The sequence below is a fragment of the Musa acuminata genome, chromosome BXJ1-4 (genome assembly GCF_036884655.1).
Source record: "Musa acuminata AAA Group cultivar baxijiao chromosome BXJ1-4, Cavendish_Baxijiao_AAA, whole genome shotgun sequence".
NCBI lineage: Eukaryota > Viridiplantae > Streptophyta > Magnoliopsida > Zingiberales > Musaceae > Musa > Musa acuminata.
Genome location: NC_088330.1, coordinates 22,541,694 through 22,552,500, shown reverse-complemented (window position 1 = coordinate 22,552,500; position 10,807 = coordinate 22,541,694). Strand labels below are relative to the sequence as shown.

Sequence of the window (10,807 nt, the reverse complement as noted above, 5' to 3'; positions counted from 1 at the left end):
ATGTGAATTTCTATAATATAATTAGTTTTAAATTTAAGATCATGAATTTAAAGTTTTAATTAATGGATTTGAGTCATTCTTTAATAATTTTAAATATTAAAATTTAATTTGATAAGAGGAGTCTAATTAGGGTTCGACTTGAGTCAAGTTGATCGATCAGATTGAATCGACTCAGCCCATGTGGTCATGTACCACCTAGCTCATATGACTAAGTACAACATAGCCCATGTGACTCGGAATGACTCAACATATGTGGCCGAATGGGAGCCAGCCCATATAGTAAGGTATGACCCAACCCATGTGGTCAAGCATGACCCAATTTGTGGCTAGGTATGATCCAATTCATATGGCCATGTATGACCCAACCCATGTGGTAAAGTTCAACCCAACCATGTGGCCAAGCATGAGCCAACTCATGTGGCTAGGTACGATCCAATTCATCTGGCCATGTATGACCCAACTCATATGGTAAGGTACGACCCAATGGCCAAGCATGAGCCAGCTCATGTGGTTAGGTATGACCCAGTCCATGTGGTTAAATACAACCTCAACTCATATGTCTAGGTACAACCAACTCGCGAGCCAAGCATGACCTAGTTCAATGATAAGGCTCAGCCCAACTTATAAGTAAGGCTTAGCCTAGTCCATGAAGTTAAGCCTACCCAACTATGCGATTGATATTAGATATATCGTCGCTCCTTTTATATAACCCGTCGTACCTCAACTCAACATATTACTTGGAACATGCATATGCAGCGTATGTGACCCGTCCAAGACTCAGGTGGGTTAGTTCGATTTGGGTTAGCACTATACGACATAATCCGATTTTTTCTCTCTCTCTCTCTCTATTGGTTTGAGCTTGTTAATTGACTAAATCAGACATGTTTGATCAGTTAAAGCCAATTTAGGGTGATTCCAAACTAACTTGACTAATTCAAATCTATTTGACCTAATCGAGATCAATCAAATCTAAATTAGACTAGTCTATGATGATTCCAGACCGGTTCTATAAAGATTTGAGGTTGGTTCTGTTAGATCATAATCGAATTGAGTTTGGTTTAAGTCAATTGAGCTATTCCAATTAGGTTTTTGGTTGATTGTGGACTATTGAGAGATTGATGTTTTATGCATTTATAATTTGATAAATTTAAAGATTTTATATGAAGATGTCATTTAAAAATTATTATTGGTTTTCTATTTTCTTAAGTTTATGATATTGATATGATTATTATCATGTGGTAGATATGACTAGGCTAGTAGTTCATATTGGAAGTGCAACCTGTGAAAGGAGCTATAGGCCCATCATAGTGTATTGCCACTAATGAATATAGTCCAGCAGATCTACATCAAGTATAGTCTCTCATAATATTTAATCATATTGATTTCTTGATGCATGCATGAGTGAATGGATGAGTGTAAATGAATGATCATGGATGTTTATGTATCCCTATCGAGGGCAGGTATGACGATTCCCTTCGGGGATTAACGGGCCGTCAGACGTGATGGTTAGATAATTCCTCCATCGATTATTGGGAGGAACGTGTCCCCCACTTGGGCTGGTGAGGGATACCACTCCGTCCGCTGTTGAGAGTGCAATATGGATTATCTTCATCAGCCGGCTGTTGGGAGGAATCCATCCCATGGAATATGCCTCTCCATCCGTTGTTGCGAGAGTGCACCATCGGGTGATATACGCCTTTGTTATTATGTATATGTTGCATGTGGCTGATGTATGATTTTATTTATTATGTAAGAAATTATCATCGTTTTTTTTATGCATAAGTTTTATGATGAATCGATATATTATCATTTTTATTAAATTATTAATATTTATTTTTATTTCATGAATATTAAAGATTATTTTAATGATTATTTCGAGGTTCCTAACAGCATGTGTAGTTGTTGATATGTTTTTATCTTATATTTATTTTTAGAGTAATCTACTACTTTGTAATATATTTGAAGCTTGGGTGGAAGAGACTTGTGACCCTACCAAGAAGATAAGGTCATTTTTCTAATTAATAAAATATTTACTATTATAAAGATAATGATTTAAATTCAAAGACGAATGAAAAAAAAGGGAGTTTATTATATAAATTATGAATAATAAATTATTAATTTATTATTCTTTTTATAAATCCGGGATGTGATAATTTTATCTTCTATTGATGATTTTAAAATATTATATATGACATAATATATACTTCCCTAAATAAAGTTATAAACACATATACTTACAAATTAATTATTCGTCGTAGACTCTATTTTGTAGGTAAAGATACTAGTACGCTACTTAAGTAATTAGGTCGGGAAGTGAGTACGTGTAAGTCTATGCTAGTGCAGATATGAACGATGACTTGTGAGCATTTGTATATACATAACTTTTGAACATATTGTGTGTGTGTTTTTAATTTGGTTAGAAATTATAATTATATACATGTGTCAAAATTATTGTGCATAGGAAAAGTCTATCATTTTGTTTAGTAAATTAGTATGTTTCACTTTTAAGATTGTCTATACTTCTATTGATAGTAGTAAAAGAATTAAAAATTAACATCCCGTTTTAGTCATGCATGTAGGGTATGAGTGAGACTAGGAGTAGAGTATTACAAAAGATTGATCGCTAATGTTACGATCTTGATGGTTCGATTAGAAATTAATGTTGAACTTAGGTCCAAACTATCAAGCAACGATCTTGATGGCTCGATTAGAAATTAACATTGAACTTAGGTCCAAATTATCAAGCAATCATTGCAAACCATCAATAATCAAATAAAATCAAATCGAACATTGCTATTAAGGTAGCACACCTTAGGAAAATCAATGCAAGCGGATTTGAACTGTTGGACTATTTGTGACATAAGTTAGAGTCCAAAGCAATAAAAGCATGAGGAGCCCTAAAGAGAAGTTCAAATTTGATCATGAAAGATCTCTTGACGATGACATGGTTGAATTTAACTATGAAGTATCCTTATTTAATGATGGGACCAAATCGGACCATGAAGTATCCCACGACGATGACACAATCAAATCAACCCATCAATATCCCTCGATGATGACATGATCAAATCCAATCATGAAGCATCCCTCGATGAAAACATGATCAAATTTAACCATTAATCGACATGATTGTATCTAACCATGAAGTGTACCTCAACGATGATACCACTAAATCCAATCATGAAGCATCCCTCGACGATGACATAGCCGAATTAGGCTATCAAGCATCCTTTAATGACAATATGATCGAATTCAAGTATGAAGCATCCCTCAATGATGATACAACCAACCGAATTCGACCATGAAGTATCCCTTGATTATAATGCAATCAAATCCGACCATGAAGCATTCATCTTTGATGATGTAGCTAAATGCGACCATTAAGTGCCGATGACATAACCGAATTTGACCATTAAGTATCCCTAGATGATGATGTAGCTGAATCTAACTATCAAACATTCATCAACAATGATATGACCGATTGAATATGAAAATCAAGTATTCATCGATGATTATACAACTAAATATGACCATAAAATATTCTTGGATGATTATATGATCAAATCTAATCATGAAATGTTCTTCCTCGATAATGAAATCCTACTCATCTTATAGCATCAAGCTGAGTCTAGGAAAGTTGAAGTCATGGAGTCTAGCAATAGAGTGTTGCCCAATAGCGAGGGATGTGATCGACAACTTCTCTAATTGATGGAGTCTAGCAATAAAGTGTTGCCCAATAGCGAGGGATGTGATCGACAACTTATCTAATGGAACATAATACTTTTTCATGTATTGTAGTAACATGATGGGAGGCAAGATGATAAAAGGAACATGACAAGTAGGTAGCTCGATGCTAACTCGACGATGACAAGTGGTAATCTTGAGCTTTGGGCGAGCTATTACCCTAAAATCAACGCATTATCTAATAACTCATTGATGACCAAACAACTCGCATAACTATTACCTTGTAAAACCTGGACCATTTAAGTTCACACGCCAAGCAGTCGTAAGACACAACAGCAGCAGCTATTTTTCTCCTTCTTTCTTTCTGTGTGGTCATATAAAATAACTAATCATCATCAAATGCCTTCTCAACATTGGACCCCTCATTCTTCGGTGTCCCAATCAAACTCTTACAAGGGAAAGGAATACGCCGTATAAATTCATCTGTCTTCTTTCGGTAAAACACCAAAAATCCATAGTATCTATATCAGCTGCCTATCGACACATCCCAATTTAACGAAGACATTTTTTTTTCTGGGAGGATAATATCTGGAAATATCACTCCACAGAAAACTAAAAAGGGTCATCATATTTGTGGAAAGGGAACTAATTGTAGAACTTCAAAATATGTGCATTCTGGGATTGATTGAGCTCGACTTCAAACAATAATATAAGTGCAAGAGAGAGAGAGAGGGGGATCACCATTCTGTTGAGAAAATATCTCAACAATAATATAAGTGTTGATAAGATTTTTCCAACTATACGAGGAAATATAAGTGTAGATAATATAAATGTAGATAAGATTTTTTCAACTAGAAAATATCTCAAACAAAAATCTTATCTACAATAATATAAGTGTAGAGGAAATATCTATATTCTGTTAAGAAAAATCTTCTATTGGAAAGCACGGCCATCCACGATCGTGGACAACATCTGCTGCTCATTTGCTTAAAAATGTTCTTTTTGATGCCTGACGAACCCTCAGCGCACAGGCTGGGGGTGTCCAAGATCTACACAACAACATGTCAAATCACTATATCTATACCTAATTGGTAGCTTACCAGAGGAACGAACAAATAAATCATGCAATTGAAGAGAAGAAACAGTTCCAAAAGTGAGAAATCATCAGTTCGTCAAGGGAAAAGCAACCATAGTACAGTTTGACCAAGTTAGGAACTGAAAAAAAAATAAAAAAAAAGGAGGCAAGGTTTGCTTAGACATTTTGGCGCTCCCTATTATGTCCAACCCTCGGACCTTGAAACAAATCTCCACTTGTAAATTGTCATACCCAGATATCTATTTTTGGGCTAAATTAGAAATTTTAATCTGATTTTTAAATCTTTAATAACTAGTTTCAATTTATAGCATGTACAAATAAAGTTAGATAATAAATAAGGAAGAAATCTAATATAAAAATGAAATAAGATTCTTTCTTAATTTATTATAAAGAAAATTGAGATTATGTCTTTTCAGGGAGAGATAGGATATCTCTCCTCTGAAATCCCCTCGAATCTCCCTCCTTAAGTCATTAAGGATACAGAAATAGAGTCAAAGGGAACAATGCTAGCAACAAGGATGAGGCGTCAACAGTGGGAGAGATACAAAATGCGATGAGCATCTCCGATTAAGAAATTTGTACGGATCCTCACAGTGATGTGTTGGGCATCACTGTTTTTCATTGATATTCTCTCATCGGATATAGACAGAGATCATAATATGAGAAGATATCAATGAAAAACAATGATCCCTATAGATTTCCTAATAGGCGATGCTCACAACCTTCAATTCTTCTTTCGCACCATTAACATCTTCTTGTTGACAATGACGACCTTGCCCCTTTTGAGACCACCTCTTGGTGACTTGAGAAAAGACTCGAGGGCGAGTTTAAAGGAGACATCATACCTTTTCCCAACAAGACATAATCTTAATTTCCTCCACAATAAATTAATCAAATGTTTACACCATTTTTATTTTAGATTATTTAGTTACTTATTACCTAACTTTATTTACATATTCTCTAAATTAACAACTAATAATTAAATATTCACAAATTAAATACAATTTTCTATATATATATATATATATAAAGGTACAACTTTATTTACATGTTTTCCAATTTATGCCTTTCAAAGATAAATTACAATGATATGTAAGAATATATGGACCTACAACTACTAACTTTGCTTAAGCTATTTGAGCTACATGACAAAGATTGTTTCATTCGTGTTATTCAGTTAGTAAGTATATTAAGTTGGGTTATGATAACTCATATCAATGCCTAAAAACCACATATGAGTGGGTTAAAAAGGCCTTTTAGGAAAAAGCTATCATGAATAAAGCAATAGCACATCATGACAGGTTTTCACTATATCATTATTCTTCATGCATGTAGCCTGCTATGATATGATTCTAGACTATGTTCTGTATGGTGGACACTGGCAAAAAGATCAAACATTTAGATGAACAATGTCCTACATCAGAAGACGATAATGGGTTTGGCTTACAAAAAAAGACAAGTCTTCGTTTAGAGCTGAAGCATCTCATACATTATTCAGAATGGATTGAGTATGTATTATTAACCTGTATCTACTGATCTAATCAAAGACTGATACCAAGCCATATGGTTTTCAATGACAATAAGTCGATATATCAGGGTTGTACCAGTCCATCTGATTGCCAAAATGGATTGAGAATTAAATTCATTATCTCAGATCAACTCCATTTGAGCTATTCAGCTAATAGGTCTTTTGGGTTGGGACATGACAAGTTGAAACAGATCAGACTTGATTCGTTAAAGTTCATATATATGATGAAAGAATCAACTACTATTAATGACAAACATGGTGTATATACCTAAAAACATAGTCAAGGTTAAACCATAATCTACAAGAAGTCCTGTTAAGTTAGAATTTTAAAACTTTGCCAACTAAAACTACTAAACGAATAGAAACTTGCCGGAAATGTCAGCACTTAATCATAACAAACCTTTAAGACGAGCTCCTCAACATTAACTCGAGTCTTTGCACTACATTCTACAAACAAACATCCATATTCCCTAGCAAAGTCGATGCCCTCTTTCTTTGTCACAACTCTCTCATTTTCCTTGCAAACAAGCAAAACTTCCTAACTAGTCAAAGATGTCTTTGAAAAGTAAAGAAAAACACTGTGAAAGGGATTCACAACTATTTACCAGCAGGATGAAAGGTCCAAACTTGGAAAATGAACAATAATGATGGTTGGTGACCAGCACAATTATCAACCATGAACTGATTCATACATCGAAAAAGTGCAAATTACCTTATCGACCTTGTTCCCTACTAGCATCTTGATGCAATCCTGATTAGTCGAATAAAGATCAATTTCCTTAGCCCATGCATCAGAAAGATTGGTGAATGTGTCCCTTCTTGTTACATCATACACTGAAAAATACCATAAGACAATGAAGATCAACAAGAATTTGACCTTGAAAATTATATTTAGCTAAATCTGAGATATCAATGTGAACAAGAAAAAGACCTGAAAATAGTTGATGAACAATGTTAGACTGACAAAGAGAACAAGCTACCAGCATAATGTCAGGATCTTCAGGTCGTATAATATATCATCTAATTTAATGGTTTAAATATGCAAATCTAAAATGTTGCATAATCTACACAAAATGGTGCCCACTCTTGACCCAAGTGGTAAATAAATTATTTATATTTTTGACTGGGATGTAGGATACTAGGAACTTTGAATGGGTGCATAAAATTTGATCTTGATCCCACCAATCTCTTGAGATGCTGATCTCAACTCTAGCTTCTAGACCCTAGGCCAATCTGATCTGGTAAACATTAACTAAGATGAAAGCCTACACTATAGACCATAAAATCAATAATACTGACAAAAACCACACTGAAACACAAGATTTTAACAAAACTAGTTGGTTGGCTTCAGTGCAAAATAAAGAATTAACATCATAACAAATATTAAGTAGATAGATACTAGATCATAGTTTTATAATATGACAAAGATGTCCATACGAAAAAGATAATGTATGGAGAACGATCATGTAGTAGAATCTTTGAGTATCAACACAAATAATGCTCAGCTCTTGATAAAGATTATTAGAGACTCAAGATCATGTATGAAGAACGATCTCAAAATGGAGCACCTTACACAAAGAGAAAAAGATATTTTTATCAAATTCAATTTTACTATTAGCTAAAGATCTTGGGCATGATGTTAAAAGCTATACCCACATAAAATCTTAGCATATCTGGACTTTAAATTTTATTTGTTTGCCACAGTTAAGAGTTATAGTCTACAACATGTGTAGTCATAACTATCGCATGAGTACTCTACGAGTTACCTAGCTTCGCCTATAACTTGTATAGACAAAACTATTTGTAAAAACTTTACACAAAATCAATTTACTTTTGCTTATATAAAAAAAAAATGTCCATACCCATGATTATCCCTTGTGCTCCTCTGTAATATGAACTTGTTAAAGTTCTAAATCTCTCCTGTCCAGCTGCAACATAGATAACTTCCGAGTTAGCACTCATTTAGAATTACAGCATAGCACTTAAATGAAACCACAAATGACATTTCAGTCTTTACAAATGTGCAGGTGCTAGTTGCAAAGCACAACTACAAAAAGAAAGATAGGTACAAGTCACTAATCAAATAAGTTGTATTTGAAAAGCTACCCTAGAGAAAGGAAAGAAGCAACATAACTAATAGGGACTACTGTACAGCTTTAACAAGATCCACATATTATACCTTCCCGGAGGTTTCAATTTTCATCTCCTCTTAGTTGTTCATTTCTTTTACTAATATGCTCTTTACCACAAATAGTGTTGAACTTAACCACATTATCTCATTGATGATAGAGTGAGGTGGTATCTCAAATATTGCTAGCTTAAATTTTCTAAAATGATGTAAAAATTTGCTAGCTTGTATAATTTAAAACTTGCTAGAATTGCTAGCTTGAACATTGAAGGAAACTAAAATTGCTAGCTTAAACATTGCTAGCTAGCAAGCTCTAAAATTATGTAAAATTTGCTAGCTTGCATATTCTAAAATGTTGTAAAACTTGCATATCTCAAACACTTGATAGTTGCACTTCTCTTTTTGTCGATGACAAAGGGGGAGAAGTTATGATGACAATCATGCATGGTATGATATATTGAAATTTTGATTATGCATGATTTTATGATGACATGTTGATTGAACTCATAATGATTTAATGATTAAATTTGCCTTGACTTGAATTTAATTTAAATTCAAGATTCTATCAAATGACATATTGATAGGGGGAGTTAAGAATAAATTTATCATCAATTGGTTGTCATCATCAAAAAGGGAGAGTTTGTTGAATCTCATATTTTGATGATGAAATCAATTGATAGTGTTTGTCATCTAATGTGTATTTAAGTGACACAGGACTAACTTCGATCAGAAAAGACAAATCGATTAAAGCAGGAGGAATCAAATGTTGGGCCGGAGTAAACATGTCAGAAGATTGGACGTCGGGCCGGAGGATCGGTCGATGTGTCGGCAAAAGGCTTCGTTCCGTGAATTTGGGCATCGGGCCAAGAAGATCGGACATTGCGCCAAGGAGATCGGATGTTGCGAGAAGACAACATGCTTATTAGGCAATATGCCAAAGGAGAGGACGATGCGCTGAAAGATCGGAGGAAGCGCCAGAAGAACCAATGACGTGCCAGACAACATAGGATTCGCTTGTAATCGATTATGTCTAGATTGAATTAGTTTAGAGTCTAATTAAGTCGGTTAGAATGTAATTAGGCCAACTCAATTAGGGGCCAACTAGGCCCAAGTTTGGACTGTGTTGGGTAAAGTAGAAGGCTCAAACAGTGACCCAACAGGTGAAACCGTCATGGCATAGTCTTCAAAATTGTGTCAAGCGGTGGTACCGCCTAGACACAGTCTTCGAGAGACTGTCAGGCGGTGGTACCGTCAGACTGGGCGATGGTACCAACTAGTGGCAGGGTGCTAGGTAGTGGTACCACATTTGTTAGGCAGTGGTACCGCCAGAGCTCTATCAGGCGGTAGTACCGTTAGACTGGGCGGTGGTACCGCTTAATGTTAGGTTGCAGGCGGTGGTACCACCCATACCCTGAAATCTCAGGGATTTGAATTTTAGCTCTAAGTTTTGAAGTTATTTGGGGTCTATAAATACCTCAGCTATTCCTGTATGGAGTAGCAAGTAAAATGAGCAAAACTCTATGATGCTAAAATTGTAAACCCTACTAGAAAGTTGAGTTTCCTCCTCCTAAAGCTTAGAGAGAGTTCTAAGGGAAGTGTGTGAGGGAAACCTTATAAAAGAGGGGTGTAAAGGTTATCTCCTAAACTTGTGAAAAGAAGAAGGTGTAAAAGAGTAGTTGATCTTCGCCCGTTGAAAGAAGATCATTAGTGGATGCCGGTGGCCTCAACGGAATGGGAATCGGCAGAGTGGATATAGGTCACAACAACCGAACCATTATAAAATATGGTTTGTATTTCTTTTGTGCAATTTACCTTTACTACAAACCACTTTACTTTCACTACGCCTCCATATGCTTTTAAGTTAAACATATTACCTATACGGGCTTTCTCGGATATCGGATTTAATCGAAACGAAGATTTTTAAACCAATGTTTTTATCCGCTGTACTAATTCACACCACCCCCCCCCCCTCTTAGTGTCGACTCATTCCTAACAAATAGGACTCCTACTTAAGACTCATACTTCTAACTAACTCCTATTGCTTCTTTGAGAAGTAACCTCCAAACTAATCCTAACCTTAGCTGGCCTCTTCACCTCTTTAATAAGGGTTGGCTAGATTGGTTTTACATGAATGCCTCTTTCAATGAAACTCAATTAGGACTCTCCTAGCTAGAGTCCTAACACTCTTTAACCCTACTTGTGCCTTCATGTGTGACTTCGAGTGTATGTCAAATATCATATGCAGTTTCATATATAGAAGCCCGATTAAATTTGTTTTTATCAAGAGCACAAAACAAAGCATTCATCGCTTTCGTATTAAAGAAGAAAGTCTTTTTTCCAAATCATTTCATTCATTCATTGGTTTGGAAGA

At 35.2% G+C, this 10,807-nt stretch overlaps 1 protein-coding gene across 1 annotated transcript; it reads right to left on the bottom strand.

The window, feature by feature from the left end:
- Nucleotides 1–4,547: 4,547 nt before the first annotated feature.
- LOC135672105 (ras-related protein RABC1-like) lies at nucleotides 4,548–8,230 on the bottom strand. The gene is made up of 4 exons (XM_065180557.1): nucleotides 8,171–8,230; nucleotides 7,021–7,142; nucleotides 6,709–6,825; nucleotides 4,548–4,733 (listed from the first exon to the last, which is right to left on the bottom strand). The coding sequence occupies exons 1-4, from the start codon at nucleotides 8,172–8,174 to the stop codon at nucleotides 4,548–4,550; spliced, it is 429 nt and encodes a 142-aa protein (XP_065036629.1). The 5' UTR covers nucleotides 8,175–8,230.
- Nucleotides 8,231–10,807: the final 2,577 nt, after the last annotated feature.

Coding starts and splice junctions, on each gene's coding strand:
- LOC135672105 (XM_065180557.1), bottom strand. Junction 6,826..7,020: donor TAGGGAACAAGGTCGATAAG/GTAATTTGCACT, acceptor CTTGTTTGCAAG/GAAAATGAGAGAGTTGTGAC. Junction 4,734..6,708: donor TTGAGGAGCTCGTCTTAAAG/GTTTGTTATGAT, acceptor GTTGTTGTGTAG/ATCTTGGACACCCCCAGCCT.